A 27,951-nucleotide genomic window follows, 5' to 3' on the forward strand; every position below is an offset into this window, starting at 1 on the left:
TATCTATTTTCTTTTGAGAAACTTCTGATGTCTTTTACCCACTTTTAAGTGGGTTTTTTTCTTGCTGATTTGTATGAGTTCTCTGTAGATTGATCAAAACACTTAATATGGCATAAAATCTACCCCTGTCCTCTGCCAGAGGGGCATATAAGGCTTTTCATAGTCTGGCCTTGTAGCAAGCACTTTTTCTCCTTTTGACTGTCCAGCATGCTATCTCCTCTTTAACCTAGGAAGTGTGTTTGTGTGTGTGTGTGTGTGTGTGTGTGTGTGTGTGTGGTGTTAGTGAAAATGACTTCTCTACCTCCCTTATTGGAAGTTTAAGGGCAGAGATCCTATTTTTGTTGTGAGCATCCAGGACATAAGCATCCCCACCTATGACTTTTTGTGATGAAAAGAAATAAGGACTGTTGAGCACACACTCATGGCAATGGTGTCATGAGACCAGTGACACCAGTCATAGGAGCATTGCAGAGCTGGCATTCCAGCCAGTGGGGTCCTATGGTCATCTAGCTGTGGTCGCTCTGCTTGGTCTCCTTTGGCCCCTTCTTCCTCTCCATTCCTGCTGCCAATAACCTGCTCCAGAATTTCATCCCATGTCTGGATTAATGTAATTAGTGACTTCCCTAAAACCAAATTCTCCACACTCTAAATCAGGGGTTCTCAACTTGTGGGTTGTGACTCACAGGAACTGTATTAAAAGGGCCTTGGCATCAGCAAGTTTGAGAACCACTGCTCTAAATCATTTGTCAATGTCATTCATAGAATTAAAATCTACTCATAATCTGCCTTATTTCCCACTATATCCCCAATATATCAAATTTTACTGCTTTGAAGATTTTCCTTCCTACTCCAAATGTTCCTGTTCCTATGTCTACTCACATCTTTGCTTGGGTTCTATCTTGTCTTTGCTTATTATGTTCTTTCTTATGCCTGGGAAACCCTCTACCCAGCCAAGGCTCAATGCAAGATCTATTTCTTTCTTAAATCCTCTTAACACTTCAACCTCTGCTCTTTCTACTTTCACTTAAAGCATATATAATTTCACAACTCTTTCCCATCATCCTAAAACATGTTCCCCTTCCCTCACTAAAAATTCCCACTGACACTGTCTCCCTAACAAGCTACCATTCACATTCCCATCTGTCTTTTCCTTTCTTATCAAACTTAAAAGGGAACTAGCAAATTCTGCTTTCAGAATGAATTCTTAATGAACTGGTAGAGCTTTTGTTCCCTATGTTTAACTATAAAGAGCTTTTTCAAAAACTAAAGATGACTTCTTGAGATTCTTTGTCTATTTTTTTTTCTTCTTGAGACAGAATCTTACTCTCCCACCCTGGATAGACTGCTGTGGCATCATCATAGCTCACAGTAACCTCAAACTCTTGGGCTCAAGTGATCCACTTGCCTCAGTCTCCCGTGTAGTTGGAGGGACTACAGATGCTTGCCACAATGCCCAGCTACTTTTACTATTTATAGTAGAGATGGGAATCTCAGTCTTGCTCAGGCTGGTCTTAAACTCCTGAGCTCACAGGATCCTTCTACCCCAGTCTCCCAGAGTGTTTAATCACAGGCTTGAGCCAGCAGGCCCAATCTATCCCCCTTCTTGAATTTAATTGTGTTTTTCTCTTGTGTTGTAACATTTCTTTGTATATTCTGGATATAAGCCACTCATCAGATAAAGATTTTATTTATTGGGCGGCGCCTGTGGCTCAAGGAGTAGGGCGCCGGTCCCATATGCCGCATATGCCGGAGGTGGCGGGTTCAAACCTAGCCCTGGCCAAAAACCAAAAAAAAAAAAAAAAAAAAAGATTCTATTTATTTATTTATTTTTGAGACAGAGTCTCAGCTCACAGCAACCTCAAACTCTTGGGCTTAAGCAATTCTTTTGCCTCAGCCTCCCAAGTAGCTGGGACTACAGGCACCTCCCACAACACCCGGCTATTTTTTGTTGTTGTTGTTGTTGTTGCAATTGTCATTGTTGTTTAGCTGGCCTGGGCTGGGTTTGAATCCGGCTCCCTTGGTGTATGTGGCTGGTGCTGTAACCACTGTGCTACTGGCATCGAGTCCAGATAGAAGATTTTACACCCACTAGAATAGTGATAATAAGGAAGATAGACAATAACAAGTGTTGGTGAGGCTGTGAAGTTGGAACCCTCATACATTGCTCGTGGGGATGTAAAATGTTGCATCAGTTTGGAAAATAGATTGGTAGTTACTCAAAATGTTAAACACAGCACATAAATCATATGGATTGTTGTTTGGCATAAGAATTACAGTTAAGGGCGGCGCCTGTGGCTCAGTCGGTAAGGCGCTGGCCCCATATACCAAGGGCAGTGGGTTCAAACCCGGCCCCGGCTGAACTGCAGCCAAAAAATAGCTGGGCATTGTGGCGGGCGCCTGTAGTCCCAGCTATTCGGGAGGCTGAGGCAAGAGAATCGCTTAAGCCCAGGAGTTGGAGGTTGCTGTGAGCTGTGTGATGCCACGGCACTCTACCGAGGGCCATAAAGTGAGACTCTGTCTCTACAAAAAACAAAAAAAAGAATTACAGTTAAATATAATTAGCCGCGATCCTTTCTCCAGGCATATTAAAATATGAGCGTATTAAAAATATGAGCTAGGAGAGCAGCGCCTGTGGCTCAGTGGGTAGGGTGGCAGGTTCCAACCTGGCCCTGGCCAAACTGTAACAAAAAGTAGCCAGGTGTTGTGGTGGACACCTGTAGTCCCAGCTACTTGGGAGGCTGAAGCAAGAGAATCGCCTAAGCCCAGGAGTTGGAGGTTGCTGTGAGCTGTGACACCACGGCACTCTACTGAGGGTGATAAAGTGAGACTCTGTCTCTAAAAAAAAAAATAAATAAATATGAGCTAGGAGTTCCACTTGGTCTAGATATATATATGGAAGAGCAATAAAAACATCTCCACATGCAAACTTGTATACAAAAGTTCATAGCGTAATGGCCTCCAAATGTCCAGCAAGTGATGAATGGATAAATAAAATGTGATGTAGACATACAATGAAATATTATTTAATAATAAAAAGAAGTACTGATACATGATATAACATGGATGAACTTCAAAAATATTATGGTAAATGAAAAGCCAGTCACTAAGTTATATGATTCCATTCATACGAAATGTTGAGAAGAGGCAAATCTATAGAGATAGGTAGAAGATTAGTGGTTATGACCCATTGTAGGTAGGTGAGGCCAATGAATATGTTTGAACTCCCCCCTTTCCCTATTCTGCCGCTGAATTAAGTTTGGGCCATTTCGGTTGGGGAAGGGCAAGGTGAACAGGATTGTGCAATACCTTTTCTAAGGGAATTAATTAGAAAATTAATCGATGGGTCCTTAGCTCCTTCAAGTTTTTGCTCAACATTTACAAAAACTTCAATCTTAAGTTTTTTGTCTTTTTTTTTTGAGACAGAGTTTCACTATGTCACCCTCTGTATAATGCTATGACATCATAGCTCACAGCAACCTCAAACTCTTGGGCTTAAGCAATTCTCTGCTTCAGCCTCCCAAGTAGCTGGGACTACAGGCGCCCGCCACAATGCCCAGCTACTTTTTGGCTGTAGTTGTCATTGTTGGGCAGGCCCGGACTGGGCTTGAACCTGCAAGCTCCGGTGTGTGTGACTGGTGCCCTAGCCGCTTGAGCTATAGGCACCGAGTCTAATCTATATATTTTTCAAATGTACTTCTTCTTCTTCCTTTTTTTTTGTTTTTTGAAACAAAGTTTCACTTTGTTGCCCGTAGTAGAGTGCCATGGCTTCTAGATCACAGCAACCTCAAACTCTTGGGCTCAAATGATCCTCCTGCCTCAGCCTCCCAAGTAGCTGGGACTACAGGCACCCACCACCACGACCGGCTATATTTTAGAGACTGGGTCTCGCTCTTGCTCACGCTGGTCTGGAACTCTTGAGCTCAGGCAATCCACCTGCCTCTGTCTCCCACACTGCTGGGATTACGGGCGTAAGCATCTAATGCATTTCGTTTACTTAACTAAATCCTTTCATTAGAATGTAAGCAGAACAACGGCTGTGATTTTTCTTTTTACTGGTGCTCCTGGAGCCAAGAAGAGCCATACAGTCCGAGCAGGCCATATAAATACACATTTCTGAATGAATGAATTTTTTTTTTTCTTGTGGTTTTTTGGCCGGGGCTGGGTTTAGAACCCGCCACCTCCAGCATATGGAACCGGCACCCTACTCCTTGAGCCACAGGCGCCGCCCCTGAATGAATGAATTAATCAAAGAGTGGACTAAACGAGAATTTGGCTAGTAAGAGGCAGTAAGGAGGCTGTGGGGCAAAAACCTGTGTTTGCTTAAAAAAAAAAAAAAAAAAAAAAAGGAGGGCACAGTTGGAGAGGGGCACAAGTTTGAAAAAACTACTGGGAGGAGGAGGAAGTTTAGTTTTCCTTTGTTTTCAATGATCTTTGTAGTGTCACACCCACGCTTCCTGGCTCGAAAGCTCCACACCCGCCGGGAACTTCCCACCTGGTCGCCGCCCGCCCAGCCTCTCAGCTACCTGAATTCCAATTGGCGTATCTCCGAAAACCTGGAGAAAGGATCGCGGCTAATTATTCGCTTCTGCGGGCCCAAGCGCGACCTGGGGGCAAGCATGCGCAGTGGACAGAGTCCCAGAGTTCGCGGGAAGCTGGGCCGCGTCTGTTTATGATTGGCTGCTACAGCAGACTCCCGCCCAGCAAAACCCAGCGCTGGATGCTGATTGGGTGTATCCTCAGAGGCCGACTCCGCCTGCGGGGCGAAGGAGGGGAGGCGGGAAACAGTGGTGGGTGCGGGGTCGTGTGGCTCTCTCAACCAGGTGGTGGAGTAAGGTTTTGAAATGGCGGTGCAGCCGAAGGAGACGCTGCAGCTGGAGAGCGCGGCCGAGGTCGGCTTCGTGCGCTTCTTCCAGGGCATGCCGGAGAAACCAACCACCACGGTGCGCCTCTTTGACCGAGGCGACTTCTACACCGCGCACGGCGAGGACGCGCAGCTGGCCGCCCGGGAGGTGTTCAAGACCCAGGGCGTGATCAAATATATGGGGCCAGCAGGTGAGGGCCGGCACGAGCGGGCTCGGGAGGGACCCGGGATCCTAAGCGGGCAGTCTCCCCCACCCCACCCCAAAGAAGTGAGTGGCGAGCAGCCTTTCCGCCACGGGGGCGGGGACGTTGGTGGTGCCTTGTCCAGAATTCTGCTTCCCCCTAGCCCTGCTTTGTGCAGTAGGGACGGCCCCGGCCAGCTCAGCCCCCAAATCCGTGCCTCTCCAGGTGCCAAACTCATAACTAACACTCACGAAGTATTGACACCGTCCCTGGCTTTTAAAAATATTTTTTCATTTTCCAGCAGTCGCGTAGGTCTCGCGTTGGCCTGTAGCATTCATTGCAAACGCTGCCAAAATCTTTTATTACAAACAGCAGCCAGGAGTGAGATTTAGACTAGAGGGAGATTTGGGAATATTTTTTATGTCACCTACATAATTTTGTGCACATGACAACTCCATTTATGCTGCCGGCCCACTTTAGGGATCTGTAATCGACCACTATTGAGTAGTATGGGGAAGTGGTCAGAACCGTAGACTCTGGAGGCGAGCTGCTTGGATTCAAGTCGCCGCCCCTGACCTTGGGCTAGTCATGGAAGTTGTCTGTGCTTTAGCTTGGGATTCAGTGCCCTCCATCACCTGGCCCCATCTCCCCCTGCATCCTTCAGCATCTTTTGTGGAAAGCTACGGACTTCTCATTCTGTGTGGGCTGCATGTTCTAGATAGTTAATGTTGACCTCTTTTCTTCCCGACTTCTTTGCTTTTTCTTTTAGTTCTTATAATGGAAAGAGCATTCTAGGGGGAGTAAGGAGTTGTGGTTTCTCGTCCTGAGTCTGCCGCGTGCGAATGCGGTATTACTGAGAAAAGATGTTTCATTCATTAGATAGAAATTTGTTGTCAGGGTTATGGACACTAGATGAAAAGGCAACATTTCCACTTTTGTAGAGCTCACTCTATTGGAGAGCAAGGCAGACTTAATTACAAGATGGAGATTTATGGAAGTGAGCTCCATAAGAAGTTGGTCAAGATGCATAGAGGCAGGATCGCCCAAGCTGGAGACTTCAGAAAGAGGCATGGAAAACTAAATTCCATTGGGAGTCATGGGTTAATTTGAGAGGGAGAGGGCCTGGAAGGAGGTAGACTGGGATCTTTGGTGTAGAAATTGAGGGGGGGTGGGTGGGATCAGATGACAAAGGCTTTTTATGTTGTGCTGAGATACTGGAATTTTATCCTGTAAGCAGTGAAAAGTTAAAGACTTTTCTTTCTTTCTTTTTTTTTTGTAGAGACAGAGTCTCACTGTATCGCCCTCGGGTAGAGTGCCGTGGTGTCACACGGCTCACAGCAACCTCTAACTCTTGGGCTTACGCGATTCTCTTGCCTCAGCCTTCCGAGCAGCTGGGACTACAGGCACCTGCCACAATGCCCGGCTATTTTTTGGTTGCAGTTTGGCCAGGGCTGGGTTTGAACCCGCCACCCTCGGCATATGGGGCCGGTGCCCTACTCACTGAGCCACAGGCGCCTCCCGACTTTTCTTTTTTTTAAGACAGAGTCTCACTATATCACCCTTGGTGAGTGCTGTGGCGTCACAGCTCACAGCAGCCTCAAACTCTTGGGCTTAAGCGATTCTCTTGCCTCAGCCTCCCAAGTAGCTGGGACTGCAGGCACCCGCCACAACGCCCAACTATTTTTTGTTATTGTTGTCCTCATTGTTGTTTAGCTGGCCAGGGCCACGTGGAAGGTACTGTCACCACTGAGCTATGGGCCTGAGCCAAGACTTTTAAGTAAATGTCAAATAGTGTGTTGGATCATTTTGGCTATCCTGTGGAGGATGAGTAAGGGGCAAGAGTTGAGATATAGGACTAGTTAAGACTAACCAGAGATTGTTATAGGTGGCTTCATGGTTAATGATGGTCTCAGTTCCTTTTTTCAATGTAAAGCAATTATTTGGATCCTGTTACTCAAGACTAGAGCACATAGCTCTTTTCTTGAATTCAGTTTAGAGTGCTAAAACGCATTTTGAGTGGTATAAAAAGTTCTAAGCTACTGTATACATTTTCATTTGGATCACTGACTTTTTTTTGAGAAAAGATTTTATTTTATTTTGTATGGAACTTTAGCAAAAGTTGTTTACCATTTCAGAAAAATACATTGCCAATGGCAATACCTCTCATATATTTGAGTCAGAAACATACAAAGAAACAAAATCCAGCAGTATTAATATGCTGTATAATTATTCCATTCTTGGTGATTCTATGTTTAGGGGCAAAAATTAGATTACTTATTAAAGTGTTTTGGTGTGATCATACCTGAATGTGTATCTATTGAAATACATATTATTGGTTATTAATTATTTTTTAAATAAATTTTTTACATTAAAAAAATACTTCAGAATATTATGGAAGGTACACACATTTTGCTTTTGTATATTTTAGGTCAAAGTTATAAATGTGTCCTTCACCCAGAAAGTGTATGATGTACCCACTAAGTGTAAGTTTACTCGCCCCTTCTCCCCTCTTCCATATACTTGAATTCCCTTTAGTTTTGTTTCCATATGTGCAAATACCTGTTGATCAACAAGTTCTAAGTATTGAGTACATGTGGTGTTTGTTTTTTCATTCTAGCCATACTTCCCTTAGGAGAATAGTTTCTGATTCCATAAATTGTTACAAAAGACACCATAGGTCACCATTTTTTATGGTTGAGTAGTTTTCCCTGGTATACAGATATCACATTTTATTAATCCATTCATGTTTTATTAATGGGCAGTTGGGTTGTTTCCACATCTTTGCAATTGTGAATTGTGCTGCTATAAACATTCTAGTGCTGGCTCGGTGCCCGTAGCACAGTGGCTAAGGTGCTAGCCACATAAACTGAGGCTGGCAGGTTTGAACCCAGCCCGGGCTAGCTAAACAATGATGACAACCTCAACAAAAGTAGCTGGGCATTGTGGCAGGCGCCTGTAGTCCCAGCTACTTGGGAGGCTGAAGCAAGAGAATTGCTTAAGCCCAAGAGTTTGAGGTTGCTGTGAGCTGTGATGCGATGGCACTTTACCAGAGGACGACATAGTGAGACTCTGTTTCAAAAAAAAAAAAATTCTAGTGCAAGTTGTCTATGATAAAATGTCATTTTTTTTCCCGTTTGGGTAAATTCTTAGTACTGGAATTGCTAGATCAAATGGTAGTTCTACTTTTAGTTCTTTAAGGCATACTACTTCTTTGCAGTCCCACCAACAGTGCTTGAGTGTTGCTTTCTCTCCACATCCTGGCCAGTATCTTGCGTTGGGACTTTTGATATGCACCATTCTCACTGGTGTTAGGTGATAATTTCAGTGTGGTTTTGATTTACATTTCCCTGATGATTAGAGATGTTGAGCATTGTTTCATATGTTTGTTGGCCATTAGTCTGTCTTCATTTGAAAAGTTTTTGTTCAGGTCTTTTTACCCACTTTTTAATGGGGTTGTTTGACTTTTCATGTTGATTTGCTTGAGTTCTTTGTAGATTGTGATTATCAGCTCTTTATCAGGTATATAGCATGTAAATATTTTCTCCCATTCTGTAGGTTGTCTATTTGCTCTGTTGATTGTGTCCTTGGCTATGCAGAAACTTTTTAATTTGATCAGGTTCCATTTTTTTCCTTTTTTTTTTTTTTTTTTTAAGAGACTTTGTCGCCCTCGGTAGAGTGCTGTGGCATCACACCTCACAGCAACCTCCAGCTCTTGGGCTTAGGTGATTCTCTTGCCTCAGCCTCCCAAGTAGCTAGGACTACAGGCTCCTGCCACAACACCCGGCTATTTTTGTTGTTGTTGTTGTTGCAGTTTTGGCTGGGGCCAGGTTTGAACCTGCCACCCTTGGTATATGGGGCTGGCGCCCTACTCACTGAGCTACAGGTGCCGCCCCATTTTTTCATTTTTGTTGTGATTGCTTTTGGATCTTCCGCCTAAATTTTTTACCTAGGCTGGTATCTATAAGAGATTTTCCAACGTTTTCTTGTAGAATTGTTATATTTTCCTGTGTTAGGTTAGTCTTTCCATTTTGAATTAATTTTTGTGAGTAGTGAGAGGTACAGGTCCTGTTTCAGTCTTCTACATGTGGCTATCCAGTTTTCTCAGCACCATTTATTGAATGGAGATTCTTTTCCCTAGTGTATGGAATATGAGGATGAATTCATATTCTGATCCATAGGTCAAATTTGCATATTTATGCCAGTATCATGCTAACTTGATTCTGTAGCCTTGTAGTATAGTTTGAAGTCTGGTAAAATGATCCCTCTAGGTTTGTTCTTATTACACAAGTTTGCATTAGCTATTTGGGGTCTTTTCTGATTCCATATCAAGTGTAGAACTATTTTTTCTAGATCTGTGAAAAATGATGTTAATACTTTAATGGGGATTGTCTTGAATCTGTATGTCACTTTGGGTACTATAAACATTTTAACAGTGTTGATTCTGTTGATCCATGAGCATGATAGGTTTTTTTTTTTTTATTTTGGCCAGGGCTAGGTTTGAACCCGCCACCTCCGGCATATGGGACTGGCACCCTACTCCTTGAGCCACAGGCGCTGCCCAGCATGATAGGTTTTTACATTTGTTTGTATCCTCTGTGATTTATTTCCTCAGTGTTCTGTAATTCTTCCTGTAGAGGTCTTTCACCGCCTTAGTTAAGAATGTATTCCAAGGGCAGGGTGCGGTGGCTTACGCTTGTAATCCTAGCATTTTGGGAGGCTGAGGTGGGTGGATCACCTGAGCTCACAAGTTTGAGACTTGTCTGAGCTACAGTGAGACCCCATCTCCAAAAAAATAGCCGAGTGTTGTGGTGGGTGCCTCTAGTCCCAGCTACTCGGGAGGCTGAGGCTAGAGAATCGCTTGAGCCCAAGAGTTAGAGGTTGCTGTGAGCTATGACACCAGAGCACTCTACCAGGATCGACAAAGTGAAACTCTGTCTAAAAAAAAAAGAAAAAATATATATATTGCAAGATATTTCATTTTTTTTCTGATGCTACTCTGAAGGGTATTGTCTCTTAAATTTGATTCTCACCTTGACTGTTGCTGAATGTGAAAGCTACTACTGACTTGTGTACATTGACTTTGTAACCTGAAACTTTGATGAATTTATTTATCAATTCCCTCGTTGGAGGGCCGGACTATAGTTTATAGTTCCTTGGGGTTTTCTAGATACGAAATCATATCGTTGGCAAAGAGCAATAGTTTGATCTCTTTCCCCATTGGAATACTCTTGATTTCCTTCTCTTGTCTGATTGCTCTGGCTAGGACTTTCAACACCATGTTGAATAGAAGTGGCGATACCCTGTTTTTCCAAAAATAAGACATCCTCCGAAAATAAGACCTACTTACAGGAAAGATAAGACGTCCCCTGAAAATAAGACCTAGCGCATCTTTGGGAAACAGGGTAGTAGACAACCTTGTCTGGTTGCAGTACTAAGCAAGAATGCTTGCAATTTTTCCCATTCAATAGTGGATTTTTTTTAAAGCACCCATTAAATATTCTAATACTTTTATTTTTGTAGTTTAGATTGTGAAACGAATAATGGATGCTAAGTATTACATCTGTTTATTGGGAAGGGAATTTTGTATGAACAATCAATTATATTGGAGCACAGATGCAAAAAAACCAGAATGCCCCCTTTGTTGCCCTTGAGTTAAATGTGAGTGTTTAACAGGGACATTTCTAGAAATAGAACAATCTAGACCAGGTGTCCTCAAACTTTTTAAACGGGGCCAATTCACTGTCCCTCAGACCGTTGGAGGGCCGGACATAGTTTAAAAAAAAATGATGAACAGGGTGGCGCCTGTGGCTCAAGGAGTAGGGCGCCGGTCCCATATGCTGGAGGTGGCAGGTTCAAACCTGTCCCCGGCCAAAAAAAAAAAAAAAAAAGATGAACAAATTCCTATGCACACTGCACATATCTTATTTTGAAGTAAAAAACAAAATGGGAACAAATACAATTCACACCACTTCATGTGGCCCGCGGGCCGCAGTTCGAGGACGCCGGACCTAGACAGTTACCTCATCTTAATCATGTTGAGAGTGTGGTTAAAGGTGAATTTAACTTTTCAAATAGATTAGCAAGGAAATATGAGTTATTCCCAAGGATCTATTTCTCACGTTAGGGACTTATACCAAAAGCATAAAGTGTTGTTCTAATATTTATTTGGGATTACAGTAAGAGTTATAAGAAGATGGGTAGTTTGTTGCTAGAAATTGACTGAAATAACTGAGAAAGGGAGGTACTCAAAAATAAAAATGTACCATGATTCCCTGAAGCTGGTGAACTGTACAAGGTGAAATGTAACTAATGATTTTGTACATTGATATAAGGTTGCCAATACTTCTTTTTGGGGAGGTATTTTTCTTCATTTTAATACCATGTCATCTAGGCAGAAGGTTAACTAACTGCTTTTGCTATGCTGTTCCCCTAGAAACCTCATAAGGTAAAGAAAGTTAGTTATGTTTCCAGGCAGCATTGCTTGTTACAAAAATGATCCCAGATTAGTAAATTACATTGGACTTGAGGAAATATAAATACCTGATAAGGACCCCATACTTTGAGCTGTCTAAATTCATTGCCTCTCAAAACTAGCATGTTCCTTGTGGGGCTGCTGGAAGCTGTGCTCATGGAGTGGTATAGGAGACACTGGCTCCTGGGGGCATGAGCTTCTAAACCAGGGGTCCTCAAACTTTTTAAACAGGGGGCCAGTTCACTGTCCCTCAGACTGTTGGAGGGCCGGACTATAGTTTAAAAAAAAAACCATGAACAAATTCCTATGCACACTGCATATATCTTATTTTGAAGTAAAAAAGCAAAACGGGAACAAATACAATCACACCGCTGCATGTGGCCCACGGGCCGTAGTTCGAGGACCCCTGTACCAAGATAATTTGGTCCACACATGTAGATTTGCTGTTTGCACCTGAAGAGTCCTGAGGAGAAGGGCCGTGTGGACTGCAACTACATGCTGAGAGGAATGTGTGATACTGTCCAGCTGGCAAGAGATTTCTGAGTGGACTGATCATACGTGTATGGTTATCTTCTTAGGGTGAATGTTTAGTTGAACCTGGCAGTCAAGTGCACTTACTAGTTTTTTGGGTTAAAATGATCAATTTGTGAAACGATGGTTATAGTATACGTGGTTTTAAAACATTTCCTTACCTGACAAATGAAAATGTTGATAACTCTGAGTTGGTACCTAATTTTCTGTTTTTGAAATATGCTGGTCTGTGAAATCTAAATGCCTAAGAACCATTCTTATTCTGGATTTAGTTTAAAAAAATAGGCAAAAGTTACAAAATTACAGGGCTGGCTATGTTATGGTGAAACAATATTCTTATTTTCTGAGCAATTTGGTTGTATATTAATCCTTGAAAATCTTCATGGACATATAAAGGATTCCTACAATTCAGTGTAAAAGTACTGGCAGAAAACTTTACAGAAGATATTTAAGTCCAATAAATTGTATGACAAGGACTTCAGTTAGTCATCAGAGAAATGCAATTTATTTATTTATTTATTTTTCAGACAGAGTCCCAAGCTGTGGCCCTGGGTAGAGTGCTGTGACATAACAGCAACCTCAAACTCTTGGGCTCAGGTGATTCTCTTGCCTCAGCCTCCCAAGTAGCTGGGACTACAGGCGTCCACCATAAGGCCTGGCTATTTTTTTTGTTCCAGTTGTCATTGTCGTTTGGTGGGCCTGGGCTGGATTCGAACCTGCCAGCTCTGGCGTACGTGGCTGGTGCCTTAGCCACTTGAGCTACAGGCACCCAGCCGGGAAATGCTAGGAAATGCAATTTAAAACTGCAGTATAATACCACTATTTTATCATTAGAATGACTAAAAATGCAAAAATGATGGCAAATAACAAGGGGTGGTAAGGATGTGGAACACCTGGAATACCTATACACAGCTGGTGGGACTTTTTTTTCCCCCTTGTTTTTTTTTTTTGTTGAGACAGAGTCTACCCTATGCCCTGAGCAGAGTGCAATGGCGTTGTAGCTCACTGCAACCTCAGACTTGGCAGCCCTTGGGGTTACAGATGCTTGCTGTGGCACCTGGCTGGGTTTTTCCATGTTTGTTTTTTTTTTTTTTTTTTAATGAGTCGGGTTATCACTCTTGCTCAGACAAGCCTCAAACTCCTGAGATCAAGCAATCCTCCCGCCCCAGCCTCCCACAGTGCTGGGATTACAGCGCCCAGCGCTGGTGGGACTTTTTTAACTGGTGCAGCTATCTTGGCAATATCTATTAAAGTTGAACATACACATATCCCTTGACCCAGCAGTTCTACTTAGCGGTTTAACACTCAGGAGTATACACCAACAGAAGTACATACATATTTGCTCACCAAAAGACATGTAAAAGAATGTACATAGCCCTAAATGGGAAATTACCCAAATGCTAATCAGTAGTAGAATAGATAAGTAAATTTTGGTTTATTCAAAGTAGAATATGCTGTAGATAATGAACAATACTCTATGTTCATTATGGGTGAATCTCATGAAAATTGTGTTGAGTAAAACAGAAGCCAGGCATAAAAGGGAAGTTACAGTTTGATGCTGTTTAGATAAATACAAAAATAGCAAACATAATTTATATGCTGTTAAGAGTCAGTGTGGTTACCCTTGGTGGGGAAGGAGTGAATGACTGACTAGGAAGGGGCACAGGAAGAGAGGGTGTTTTCTGGGGCAAGTAGTTTCTGTTCTTGATCTGGATCCTGCTTTTTAGGAGTATGTTCAGTCTTATAATTCATTGGCTCTACATTTATCATAGGTATAACTTATCATAGGTATACTTTTCTGTTTGTATAATCTCTTGTACTTCAAGAAAAAGTTTAGAAAATGCTCTTACCTTTTAATTAGTAATGCCACATCTAGGAATTTATCCTAAGGAAGTAATCAGATAACTGTACACATTCATGTTCAGAAATGCTTGTCACGTCATTATTTTTTTTTTTTCCTTAGAGACAGGATCTTGCTCTCTGTCGCCTAGGCTGGGGTGCACTGGTGCGATCATAGCTTACTGTAACCTCAAAGTTCTGGGCTCAAGCAGTCTTTAGTAGCTAGGATTATAGGTTCATACCAGCATACCTAGCTAATTTGAAACATTTTTTGTAGGGATAAGGTCTTACTATGTTGCCCAGGCTGGTCTTGAGCTCCTAGCCTCAAGTGATCCTCCCAAAATTCTGGGGGATGAGTCCCTGTCATTATTTATAACAGGATTATTTACTTATATTCTAACAAAGAGAGGGACCTAAGGATATCTGTGCACCCATGTTATTTGCAACATTATTCATAATAGCCAAGATATATATAGAAACAACCTAAGTATCCATTGATACCTGAATGGTTAAAGAAACACACACACAGTGGAATATTATTTATCCTTAAAAAGGAGGTCTTGCCATTGTGACAACATGGATGAACCTAGAAGACATTATGCTAAGTGAAACAAGCCAGACACAGATAGGAAAATGCTGCGTGATCTCACTTACATGTACATTAAAAAAAAAAGTTGAATATGCAGAAACAGTAGACTGATATTTACCATAGTGGGGTGAGGAAAAGGAAATGAGGAGATGTAGGTCAAAAACAAAGTTGCAACAATGTAGGATGACTAAGTCTGGAAATCTAATACACAGTATGAGGACTATAGTTAATGTTGTATACTGAATATTTACAGAGATAGTAGATTTTAGGTGGTCTTACCTAAAGTTAACTAACTGGAGGGTGGTGCCTGTGGCTCAAGGAGTAGGGTGCCCGCCCCGTATACTGTAGGTGGCAAGTTCAAACCTAGCCAAGGCCAAAAACTGGAAAAAAAAAAGAAAAGAAAAAGAAAGTTAACTAGCTGAGGTGGTGGGTGTGTTAATTTCCTTTAGTGTAATAATCATTTTACTATGGATGTGTATATCAAGATAACATTTCTTAGTGTACTTTAAGTACATATAATTTTTTTTTTTTTTTTTTTTTTTCTGGAGACAGAGTTTTGCTCTGTCTCTCAGGTTAGAGTGCTATGGCCAGCTTAGCTCACAGCAATCTCAAACTCCTGGGCTCAAGCAATCCTCTTGCCTCAGCCTCCCACATAGTTGGAATGACAGGCTCATGCTACCATGCCTGGCTAATTTTTTCTATTTTTAGTAGAGAGAGGATCTTGATTTGCTCAGTCTGTTATTGTCCTAAGCTAACACATATCCTCCCACCTTGGATTCCCGGAGTGCTAGACATGAACCACCATACCTGGCTAAGTATATATCATTTAAAAAAAATGAACAGAGGGCAGTAATTTCATAAGTTATGGCACCAAACTTAAAGTCCCTCTATTTGTTCTCCCAGGACTGATTTCCAGTATTTCTTTTGCAACTTTCACTTTAGCTCCCAAAGTCCTCATATTGTGTGTGTGTGTTGTTTTTTTTTGAGACAGAGTCTCAAGCTGTCGCCCTGGGTAGAGTGCTGTGGCATCACAGCTCACAGCAACCTCCAGCTCCTGGGCTCAAGCGATTCTCCTGCTTCCACCTCCCAAGTAGCTGGGACTAGGCACCTGCCACAGTGCCTGGCTATTTTTCGGTTGTAGTTGTCATTGTTGTTTGGCGGGCCTGGGCTGGATTCGAGCCCGCCAGCTCAGGTTTATGTGGCTGGCGCCTTAGCTGCTTGAGCCACAGGCACTGAGCCAAAGTCCTCATATTGTTTTATTTTAGTCTCTTTCCCTTCCGTTACCCCAAACAGTTGTTCTTTTCTTCCTCCATTTTTCTACTTACCTACTCTCAGTTCTCATTTTCTGGATAACAGTTTTCCCTATAATTTTTGGCCTCTTCACCTTCTGCTCTTACCTAAACCCAGCTCTTTAAACCCTGCTACTCAAAGTGTTGGCATCACCTGAGTGTTAGAACTTTAGAATCTGAGGCCCCACGTCAGACTTGTTGGATATTAATCTTTGTTTAAGGATGTCCACAGGTAATTGATACACACCTCAGTCAGTATTTGAGGAACCTTGATAGAGGCTGTACTTCTGCTCTTGACAATCTTGGATTTTGTTACGTTTCCTTACATTCTTTTTTTTTTTTAATTTTTTTTTATTTTTAGAGACAGAGTCTCACTTCGTCGCCTTTGGTAGAGGGCCATGGCATCACACAGCTTACAGCAACCTCCAACTCCTGGGCTTAGGCGATTCTCTTGCCTCAGCCTCCCGAGTAGCTGGGACTACAGGCGCCCGCCACAAAGCCCGGCTATTCTTTTTTGTTATTGTTGTTGCAGTTTGGCCTGGGCTGGGTTTGAACCTGCCACACTCAGTATATGGGGCCGGTGCCCTACTCATTGAGCCACAGGCGCCGCCCACACTCTTTTTTTCATTGTTGTTGAATCAAAGTCTCACTTGTCGCTTTCGGTAGGATACCCTGGCATCACAGCTCAGAGTAACCTCAAACTCTTGGGCTCAAGCGATTCTCTTATCCTCAGCCTCCTGAGTAGCTGGGACTATAGGCACCCGCCATAACACCAGGCTAATTTTAGAGATGGGGTTATGCTCTTGCTCAGGCTAGTCTTGAACTCCTGAGCTTAGGCAATCCACCTGCCTTGGCCTCCCAGAGTGCTAGGCGTTACAGGCGAGCCACCAGACCAGACCTCTTTCCCTACATTCTTTAGCAGTCTTGTCTTTGACTATGGAAAATATAATTGCTAGCTGAGAACTCCATCAATTTCTTGCCCTTAAACTTGTACTTTTTAAAACAATATGAACATACAAGTCACTTACTTAAAATGTGTTTACGGGGGTTTTTAATATATTCACAAAGTTGAGTAACAATCACCACAGTAAATTTTAGAAAATTTCCCTCCCTTTTGGAATGAAATCTAGAACATTTAACTTCAAAAAGAAACCTGTACCATGATTAGTCACTCTTTTTCTCTTATAATCTCCCCAGTCCTAGGCAGCCACTGATCTATTTTCTGTCTCTAAATTTGCTTATTATGGACATTTATTTTTATTTTTTTATTAAATCATAAACACATAGATCATGTCTACATTATGCATTTATGAGGTACAATGTGCTGATTTCATACAGAGTTAGGAACGCTTACATCACACTGGTTAATATCTATACCTCATCTCATTTACTTAATTATTGTGTTAAGACATTTATACTCAATAGATCTGACTGTACTCTTGAAATATGCACCATAGATGTGATCCCACCATTTACCCTCCCTCGATCTGACCTCCCTCCTCCTCTCCCATTCATCCTGGGCCATAGTTGTGATCTGTTCTTCATACGAAAGTGTGAGTGGAAGGGTAATTGGTGGGACTACACCTACGGTGCATCTTACAAGGGTACATGTGAAACTTACTAAATGTAGACTATAAACGTCTTAACACAATAACTAAGAAAATGCCAGGAAGGCTATGTTAACCAGTGTGATGAAAATATTTCAAATTGTATATAAAATGAGTGCACGGTGCCCCATGATTGCATTAATATACATGGCTATGATTTAATTAAAAAAAGAGAGAGAAGGTGTGAGTGATTGTAAATTGATTTCATAGTAGTACTGAGTACATTGGATATTTTTTCTTCCATTTTTGAGATACTTTACTAAGTAGGGTATGTTCCAGCTCCATCCATGTAAACGTAAATGAGGTAAAGTCTTCATCTTTTTTTTTGTAGAGACAGAGTTTCACTTTATTGCCCTCGGTAGAGTGCCGTGGCATCACACAGCTCACAGCAACCTCCAACTCCTGGGCTTAGGCGATTCTCCTGCCTCAGCCTCCCAAGTAGCTGGGACTACAGGCGCCCGCCACAACGCCCGGCTATTTTTTTGTTGCAGTTTGGTCGGGGCTGGGTTTGAACCCGCCACCCTCTGCATATGGGGCCGGCGCCCTGCTCACTGAGCATAGACACTGCCCCTTCATCTTTTTTTTTTTTTTTTTGTAGAGACAGAGTCTCACTTTATGGCCCTCAGTAGAGTGCTATGGCATCACACAGCTCACAGCAACCTCCAACTCCTGGGCTTCAGCGATTCTCTTGCCTCAGCCTCCCGAGTAGCTGGGACTACAGGTGCCCGCCACAACACCTGGCTATTTTTTTTGGTTGCAGTTCAGCCGGGGCCTGGTTTGGGGCCGGGTTTGAACCCGCCACCCTCGGTATATGGGGCCGGCACCTTACCGACTGAGCCACAGGCGCCACCCCAACCCCCTTCATCTTTTTTAAGGCTGCATAATATTCCACAATATACATATGCCACAATTTATTAATCCATTCATGGGTTGATGGGCACTTGGGCTTCTTTCATGACTTGGCTATTATGAATTGAGCTGCAGTGAACAATCTGGTGCAAATATCTTTGTTATAAAGTGATTTTTGGTCTTTTGGATATACACCTAGGAGAGGAATTGCAGGATCAAATGGCAGATCTACTTTTAGATCCCTGAGTAGTCTCCATACCTCTTTTCAAGAGGGACATATTAGCTTGCTCTCCCACCAGCAGTGCAGAAGTGTTCCCTTTTGTCCACATCCACGCCAGCATCTGTGGTTTTGGGATTTTGTTATGACATTTCATGTAAGTGGAATCATACATTATGTGATCTTTTGTGAGTTGGCTTCTTTCACAATGTATTCAAATTCATGTTACCAGTTCTTCACTAACAAATAATATGCCGGTGTGTGGATAATCCTACATATTTTTTTTCCTTTTTAAAGTACTTTTAAGAAAAAAAGCAGGGCCTTGGAAGTTTTAGTTTTTTTTTCCTCCCCTGTTGCAAATTCTCGTGGTTTTGGTTGGGTAGTGAAGAGCACATGTCATCTGCGGGTGGCACTGCCTGCCGTGGGCGGGCGGGCAGGCCTCTCTACTCCAAGGTGACCATGTTTAGATTCCAAGACGGGAAGTGGAGGGTGAATAGGTCACGGTGGCCTTTTTTTTTGTAGAGATAAAGAGTCTCACTTTACTGCCCTCGGTAGAGTGCCGTGGCATCACACAGCTCACAGCAACCTCCAACTCCTGGGCTGAGGCGATTCTCCTGCCTCAGCCTCCCGAGTAGCTGGGACTACAGGCGCCCGCCACAACGCCCGGCTATTTTTTTGTTGCAGTTTGGTCAGGGCTGGGTTTGAACCCACCACCCTCGGCATATGGGGCCGGCGCCCTACTCATTGAGCCACAGGCGCCGCCCTGGCCTTTTTTTTTTTTAAGTTTAACTTTTCCTTTTTTGCTGTCTCGTCATCCTCCTCAGTCTTCTGCTTCTTGGTATCAACATCCTCCTCATCATCTTCAGCTGCCCTTTCGCCCGTGGTGGCCTCAGCGTCCTCCTCTTCATCTCCATCCTCTTCTTCACCATCACCTTCTTCCTCTTCTTCATCTACCTTATTGTCAGCCTCCTGCTCCCCATTTTCCTCATTAGCGTTCCCATTAGCAGGGGCGTCTCTTCCATTCTCTGCCTCGTGCACACCTTCCTTCTTCTCCTTTAAGTCCTTGGTAGTGATCTCGGAGCTGGTGTCCACCGCTGTGTCTGACATGGTGGGGCACGTCGGTGATCCGATGCGGGGGATGGAAAAGAAAGCGAGAGTTCGGGGACCCTGGCGATAAAGCTGCCGGAGTCCGCAGCGGCGGAGGAGGAGCGCGGCGGAGGTGGTTGCCACCAGGGGGAAGCCGGACCCAGGAACAATGCCAAGATGGCTTTTCAGAGCCGCCAGTCAATCCTACATTTTGTTTATTCACCTGTCAATTGCTTTGATTTGTTTCTTGATCCTATACTTTTAATTTCATCTGTGTCTGTTTGGAAGAATCTTCAGTGTCATTGAGAAATGAGCCTTTGCTGTGCTCTGGATCCCATCTCTTCTTCTCAGAGATGGCTTTCTGTTTTTCTTTTTCCCTGAAAAAAAATTATTTAGAAGACATCACCTCTTGAAAGCTTTCCTTCGAGCCTAGTTAGCTGCCCTTCTTAGGTGTTCCTTGCCCTAGGACCTTCTCCCTACCCTAGAGATAGTTTACTCCTGCCTGCTTCTCTTAATGGATAGAAAGCTCCAGAGCGCAAAAATTGTATTTTAATTCATCTCTTTCTCTAAACACCCAGCACCTGGCACAGATGGAGGTGGAGGTTTTAAATTATTCTTGAAGAAAAGAACCTTGAGTAGTGAGGCTATTTCACTTTTTTCTCTGGTAACCCATTTCTTTCTTTCTTTCTTTTTTGTTGTCGCCCCCAGTAGAGTGCTGTAGCATCACAGCTCACAACAACCTCAGACTCCTGGGCCAAGCAATTCTCTTGCCTCAGCCTCCCGATTAGCTGGGATTACAGGTGCCTGCCACAATGCCCGGCTATATTTTAGAGATGGGAGTTTCATACTTGCTCAGGCAATCCACCTGCCTTGGTCTCTCAGAGTGCTAGGATTATAAGCGTGAGCCACCGTGCCAGGCTTGGTTCCCTGTTTCATACCAGGAGGTCAGCCCTACTGCCTAGCTAGCTGCACTTAAGATGCTTGTCAGGAAGCATGACTTAAAATGCACTGCTACCGGTACAGTGTGACACAAAAACTCCTTCAAGAGAAATAGTACCTTTGGAGGATAATCTTGAAGACTGGGCAACCTATCTGTTTGTTCATAATGGGGGTAGGGAAGTCCCGGGCAGGGAGTGGAGGGAAATCACGTCATATACCTTTTTACCTCGACCCACTCAGTAAGAAATCCCCACAGTTGTTCCTGTTGACGTGTCAGCAAAAAGACTGAACCATTGTTCTGTTTCTTTCTCAAGAACAGTCCAGATAACATTGATATGCAAAGTAGTCAAGTGTAAGAGTGGTAGGGCTTGTGGATCTGAGTGTGTTTATGCATCTAGAGAAAAGCATTCTAATTCAGATGCTTTAAAACCCTATATTGGCCAAAAAATTCTCCTGCTGGCACATCTTATTGGATTGATGATTTAAGAGCTGTTCCAGAATTATGCCAGACCAGTGGTTTTTTTTTTCCATTCTCCATATTTGTTTTTGCTGAATTGTGTTTTAAATTGAGGGATGATATGAAAAACAGTGTTTTTGAAACTTACTGCTGTATTTACTGAAAGTTGCTGCTTACATCCATAATAGCATTTATGAGTATTGCTGGCAAAATCTGTCTTTAGTTTTGTATTAACTATGGTTTGGTGCTTATGTTGAGTAAGTTTGCTGTTTTGATGCATGTACATAATACATAACTTATGTAGAGTTAAAGTAGATAGGCTAATATTACGTAGCCAGTCATTCTGGTTTGCCTGGAACTGAGGGAATCTTGGGCAAACCATAAGGAACTGATCATCTCATATGCTATGCAAAAACAGGAAATAGCTGGGCGTTGTGGCAGGTGCCTGTAGTCCTGGCTACTCGGGAGGCTGAGGCAAGAGAATCGCTTAAGCCCAGGAGTTGGAGGTTGCTGTGAGCTGTGTGATGCCATGGCACTCTACCGAGGGCCATAAAGTGAGACTCTGTCTCTACAAAAAAAAAAAAAAAACCGTTCTGTGAGACTGTTACAGGCTAACTCAGATAAGAGACATGCTGCAAACTCGAGTCCTTGCACCAGCCAAATTACAGACCCAAGAAAAATATGCTGACACTGCAAGCCTCTGACACTCTGGTAAGAGCCCAGGAGGATAACATCTTTACTTCTGATAACAACAATTTGGCGCTCCTTGATAGAAATCAGCTCCCCTTGCAAGCTATAAAAGCTAACTAAACCCTGCTAACGTCCTTTAGATCTTAGCCAGCTTGTACCCAAGTGTCAAAAGAAACATTGCCATCTTTCTTATACTTTGGTCTTGAGTGTTCTGATCCACTCCATTTCAGTTTTTACCTATCAAAATCCAACAGACACCCTCAAAACCAGCTCAAATCTTGCCTCTCTAGGCCCTAGAACATTCCTTGTGACCTAATCCAGGACTGGCAAAGTGAAGAAGACCAAGCAGGTAACGAATAGAGGTCACATAAAATTAAAACAGAGCTAGCAGGTAACGAATTGATCCGACAGAGACCATATAAAATGGGGGGCACTGTGATAAAATAAGGAAAGCAAATGAGGGCAGAAGAGGACTCTCAACTCCCTAAATCAGAGGGAACAGCTACTCAGTTTATATTCCCAATAATTTATGCTTAGTCTCAAAAGAAACTCAAAACCTAAATTTTTCCATAAAAATCTCTCCACTTAAAAAATACAGACAATTCGGGCGGCGCCTGTGGCTCAAGGAGTAGGGCACCAGTCCCATATGCCGGAGGTGGTGGGTTCAAACCCAGCCCCGGCCAAAAAAAAAAAAGAAAAATCTAGACAATTCCAACTATCATGAAAACACTATTCAGGCCACCAGTTGTCAACTCAGTAAATTCAACACAACTTTTGTTCAGATGCCTGTAGTCCAAGTATAAATGGATACATGAACAAATTTCAATGACCCCTATGCGTGGTTTTTTTTTTTTTTAATTGCAGTTTGGCCGGGGCCAGGTTTGAACATGCCACCCTCGGTTTATGGGGCCAGCGCCCTACTTACTGAGCCACAGGCACCGTCCTGGTTTTTGTTTTTTGTTTTTGTTTGGAGACAAGAGTCTCACTCTGCCAACTTGGGTAGAGTGCCGTGACATCATTGTAAGTCACAGCAAACTCTTGGGCTCAGGTGATTCTCTTGCCTCATCCTCCTGAGTAGCTGAGACTACAGGCGCCCACTACAACACCTGGCTAGTTTTTCTCTTTTTGGTGGAGACGGAATCACATGCTTGCTCAGGTTGGTGTGGAACTCTTGATCTCAGAAGATCCACCCACCTTGCCCTCCCAAAGTGCTAGGACTACAGGCCTGAGCCACCAGGGACAGAGTAATGGCTTCTTTTTTTTAGTTTGTTTGTTTGAGACAGAGTCTTACTGTGTCGCCCTTGGCAGAGTACTGTGGCATCACAGCTCACAACAACCTCAAACTCTTGAGCTCAAGAGATTCTCTTGCTTCAGGCTCCCAAGTAGCTGGGACTACAGACACAACACCTGGCTATTTTTGGTTGCAGTTGTCATTGTTGTTTAGCAGGCCCGGGCTCGAACCCGCTAGCTTTGGTGTACGTGGCTGGCGCCCTACTCACTGAGCTACCGGTCACTCTTGGTAGAGTGCCATGGTGTCATAGCTCATACTAACCTCAAACTCTTGGGCTCAGTGATTCTCTTGCCTTAGCCTCCTGAGTGGCTGGAACTACAGGGACCTGCCACAACACGCGGCTATTTTTTTTTTTTTTTTTTTTTTTAAAGAGATGGGATCTTGTTCTGGCTCAGGCTGGTCTCAAACTCCTGAGCTCAAGCAGTCCACCTACTTTGGCCTCCCAGAGTGCTAGGATTGTAGGCATGAGCCACCGCACCAGCCTCAAGAGTATGGCATTGTTTTTGTTGACAAATCTATATATTCATTAGTAAGAGACTAATTCAATTATATAACACCCTTCTAGTAGGAATGTTTGCAACTGTAAACAGAAAGAAATACAGTATATACTGATGGACTGTTCTCCAAAATATATTAATGTTTAAAAGAAAACATGTTATGGTGTTGAGGGCCATAAGCCGGGCCTCCCCAAACTCTGGAATTTGCCTACTCCCTACTGCTCCCATATAAAAGGGGTCTCTAACTGCTCCTGGATGTACCCAGATGCCATCTTTGCCCTGCCCAGGCAGACGACTGTCTCTTTCAATAAACTTGCCCTAAACCTCTCCACTGGCAGTCTCTTGTGTTTGGGCACCTTTCATGGGGGACTTTTTTTTTTTTTTTTTGAGACAGAGCCTCAAGCTGTCGCCCAGGGTAGAGTGCTGTGGCATCACAGCTCACAGCAACTTCCAACTCCTGGGCTCAAGCAATTCTCCTGCCTCTGCCTCCCAAGTAGCTGGGACTACAGGTGCCCTCCACAACGCCTGGCTGCTTGAGCCACAGGCACTGAGCCTCATGGGGGACTTTATGTATAGCGTGCAACTATTTACGTAAAAGAGGAAAAGAAAAAAATTTTTTTTTTTTTTTTTGAAAGAGACTCTCAAGCTGCCTTCCTGGGTAGAGTGCTGTGGTGTCACAGCTCACAGCAACCTCAAACTCTTGGGCTTAAGTGATTCTCTTGCCTCAGCCTCCCAAGTAGCTGAGACTACAGGTGCCCTCCACAATCCCCGCTATTTTTTTGTTGTTGTTTTAGCTGAACTGGACTGGGTTCGCAACCGCCAGCCTCAGTATATGTGGCTGGTGCACTACCCACTGCATAGGGACTGCCCGAAATGAAATATTTTATATCTGCAAATGTGTGTATGGATTATGTTTGGAAATATAGTCTACAAACTGGTAAATTAGGTTGGTGAACTGAATTTGTAGAGGACAGTGGTGAAAAGGAGACTTCACTTGTACTCCTTTGAACCTTCGAGTTTGAATTATATGAATATTTGACCTAGAACAGTTTGCAATGGATAATGACTAATTGATTTTCATGGACCTTTTGAAAAGTTAATTCTATCTTACATAAATACTGTATAGTTTTTATATGAGACTTTTATTCAGACTTGTGAAAAACAAGTTATAAAAAAGGACAAATAAGGTTACTCATTCTTTTATCTTTATATCATCTTTAGAAGTTTAACTTTCTGTCTTCTCGCCCGTAGCTCACTGAGTAAGGGCGCTAGCCACATACACTAAGGCTGGCGGGTTCGAGCCCGGCCAGGCCTGCTAAATAACAATGACAACTCCAAGCAAAAAATAGCCAGGCATTGTGGTAGGTGCCTGTAGTCCCACCTACTTGGGAGGCTGAGACAAGAGAATCTCTTAAGCCCAAAAGTTGGAGGTTGCTGTGAGCTGTGACGCTAGAGCACTCTACTGAGAGCAACATAGTGAGACTCTGTCTCCCAAAAAAAAAAAAAAAAAAATAGTTTAGCTTTCCATGTTCACGCTTCATAGAAGCAAAGGGGCTATATTTATTCAGTATTTTATGTCTCACTTAACATAGTCCTTGGACCTAATTGCTTGATAACCAATTTATTGAATGCATAAATTAAATTATTGAGAACTCTATTAAGACTTCTTGGAGAAGCATTGTTAGGTACTTTTGAACACTTACTACCTCAAATTTGTAACATGTACCTGTAATTCTTTTTTTTTTTTTTTAAGGAGCAAAGAATCTACAGAGTGTTGTGCTTAGTAAAATGAATTTTGAGTCCTTTGTGAAAGATCTCCTTCTGGTTCGCCAGTACAGAGTTGAAGTTTATAAGAATAGAGCTGGAAATAAGGCATCCAAGGAGAATGACTGGTATTTGGCATTTAAGGTAATTATCTTTTTTAAAAATTTACTTTTTTTAAGAGTAGTAAAAAATGAAAAAATTAGGAGTGCAGCTGTGCTTTCATAATCTGAGCAGGTTTTCATAATAAGATGCTTTGAAAAACTTCAGTGGTATTGAGCATGTGGTTTTTAAAAAGTAACAGTTTAATAACAATTTAGAAATTGAATAGATCGTTATAAGGTAAATTTGAGTACATTGAACTTTGTCACTGCTCCTAAAACAATTGTAGCTAATAACCTGGACATGAAGTTGAATACCAGCATTAAACAAAGATTTGATTTTACTGTTATATTTTTGAAGTGCACAGATTTATATTATACCAAATTCTCGTTTATGCAGTTTTTTTATGTTTATATATATATATATATTTTTTTTTTTGTAGAGACAGAGTTTTACTTTATTGCCCTCGGTAGAGTGCTGTGGCGTCACACAGCTCACAGCAACCTCCAACTCCTGGGCTTTGGCGATTCTCCTGCCTCAGCCTCCCGAGTAGCTGGGACTACAGGCGCCTGCCACAACGCCCGGCTATTTTTTTGTTGCAGTTTGGCCGGGGCTGTGTTTGAACCCGCCATCCTTGGCATATGGGGCCGGCGCCCTGCTCACTGAGCCACAGGCGCTGCCCCTTTATGTTTATATTTTTGTATATAACTTCTTTTCCATTAGATTATAAATTTATGTTAGTTTAGGACATTGGTGTTGATAACTGCGTCCCTTGGTGTGCCTAGGAAGGTGCACTGACAGGCATGTGTCTAACGCCTTTAAGGAGATAGTAGTGCTATTGAATTTTTTTTTTTTTTTAGATAGAGTCACTCTCTCACCCTGGGTAGAGTGCTGTGGTGTCTTCATAGCTCACAGCAACCTCAAACTCTTGGGCTCATGTGATCCTCTTGCCTCTGCCTCCCAACCTTAGACTACAGGTGTGTGCCCCCAGGCTCATTTTTCTATGTTTAGCAGCAACGATGTCACGCTCTTACTCAGGCTGGTCTCGAACTCTTGAGCTTAAGTAATCTACCTGCCTTGGCCTCTCAGAGTTCTAGAACTGCAGGCGGGAACCACCATAACCGGCCCAGTGCTGCTGATTTTTGTTTTATTTATTTAATGGCTGTCTTTTTTTTTTTAGTCTGTAAGGTCATGCGTTTTTCACACATGCAACACCTGCAAAGAGTATGTTTTAAGAAATACTAGATTGAATTAATGGTTAAAATGTTGGGGAGATAAGATTTTTCTCAAAAGGGAATAAGTGAATGTATGGTAAGGGGGACAACACTCTGGGCTTGCAGTCAGGTTCATTTCTTTTCTTTCTGTAATGCATGATCTTGGCAAATACCCCAACTTTCTCCTGTATCTGTCTTTTTGGTTTTTTTGGGGGTTTTTTTTGAGGCAGAGTCTCACTCTGTTGCCCTAGGTAGAGTGCTGTGGTGTCATCATAGCTCTCAGCAACCTCAAACTCTTGGGCTTAAGTGATCCTCCTGCCTTAGCCTCCTGAGTAGCTGGGAATACAGGAGCCCGCCACAACACCTCGCTAGTTCTTTCTATTTTAGTAGAGATGGTGGGGGGTCTCATCCTCAAGCTGGTCTTGAACTTATGAGCTCAAGCAAACCACCTGCCTTGGCCTCCCAAAGTGCTGTATCTATTTCTTACAATTATAAGTTTTTAGGATGCTTTTTGACTTTAAAGTTCTATGAGTTTTTTATTGTGAGGTTTCAGATAATATTTAAACATCTTATGTTGAAGCTGTGTCAAAACACTATTCTTCACTCTTCATTCCATATTCCCTCTCCCCCTGAATACCCTGGCAAATATAGGCATTTACTGTAGGTTTTATCTGTGAGATTTTACCATCCAACAATATTAGAGCTTCCTGTTTTAATTGTTGCTGTACTGAGAAAAGTAGGACCAACAATTTTAGCCTATGTCTTGAAAGGATTTTAATGTAAAATTAAGGGTATCACAAAGAGATGTTTTCTATCCCATTCTTTTTTTATTTTTTTGAGACAATCTCACTATATCATCCTCAATAGAGTGCTGTGGTGTCACAGCTCACAGCAACCTCAAACTCTTGAGCTTAAGCGATTCTCTTGTCTCAGCCTCCCAAAAAGTTGGGACTACAGGAGCCCACCACAACATATGGCTATTTTTTTGTTGCAGTTGTCATTGTTGCTTTAGCTGGCTCGGGCCAGGTTCTAACCCACCAGCCTCAGTGTATGTGGCTGGTGCCCTACCCACTGAGCTACGGGCATCGCCTTTCTATCCCATTCTTAGCAGAACTGAATAAGTAACAGAACAAAATATGAAATCACAAATTCAGATGGTTGCCGTGATGATCAGCTGATCACACCTTCCTTAATGTCATATCAGAATTCTTCAAGGTGAATTTTTTTTTTTAAACTCCAACCCTGTAGGTCAGGGGAAAAAAAATCTTAAGATATGTATCTTTACTAGGTTAAAAGGAAGGTATCTTCATCCTGACATTTTAAGAAGTTCAGATCTGGCTCGGCGTGGGTAGCACAGCAATTAGGGCACCAGCCGCATACACCACAGCTGACAGGTTCAAATCCAGCCCAGGCCTGCCAAACAACATGAAATTCATTTGTTTCATATATATCTTATATACATAGCCTGAAGGTAATTT

General features: G+C 42.7%; 2 protein-coding genes across 2 annotated transcripts in view; one reads left to right on the plus strand and one right to left on the minus strand.

The window, feature by feature from the left end:
• Positions 1-4,719: 4,719 nt before the first annotated feature.
• MSH2 (mutS homolog 2) overlaps positions 4,720-27,951 on the plus strand; it is a 96,720-nt gene continuing 73,488 nt past the window's right edge. The window contains exons 1-2 of the mRNA XM_053586955.1: positions 4,720-5,052; positions 25,150-25,304. Of these exons, the coding sequence (XP_053442930.1) occupies positions 4,842-5,052; positions 25,150-25,304 (366 nt within the window). The 5' untranslated portion in view covers positions 4,720-4,841. The remainder of the gene's footprint in view (positions 5,053-25,149; positions 25,305-27,951) is intronic.
• LOC128583356 (prothymosin alpha-like) lies at positions 5,334-19,822 on the minus strand. The gene is made up of 2 exons (XM_053587539.1): positions 19,199-19,822; positions 5,334-5,399 (listed from the first exon to the last, which is right to left on the minus strand). The coding sequence occupies exons 1-2, from the start codon at positions 19,541-19,543 to the stop codon at positions 5,334-5,336; spliced, it is 411 nt and encodes a 136-aa protein (XP_053443514.1). The 5' UTR covers positions 19,544-19,822.

Source organism: Nycticebus coucang, chromosome 4, assembly GCF_027406575.1.
Source record: "Nycticebus coucang isolate mNycCou1 chromosome 4, mNycCou1.pri, whole genome shotgun sequence".
Classification (NCBI taxonomy): domain Eukaryota; kingdom Metazoa; phylum Chordata; class Mammalia; order Primates; family Lorisidae; genus Nycticebus; species Nycticebus coucang.

What these genes read in the sequence shown, in the direction of transcription:
- LOC128583356 (XM_053587539.1), bottom strand. Translation starts at nt 19,543, where the DNA reads ATGTCAGACACAGCGGTGGACACCAGCTCCGAGATCACTACCAAGGAC. An exon ending in TAAAAAAAAAAAAGGCCAGG is followed by an intron (nt 5,400 to 19,198) that starts GCGGCGCCTGTG and finishes TTGTAATAAAAG; the next exon opens with ATTTTGGCAGCGTTTGCAAT.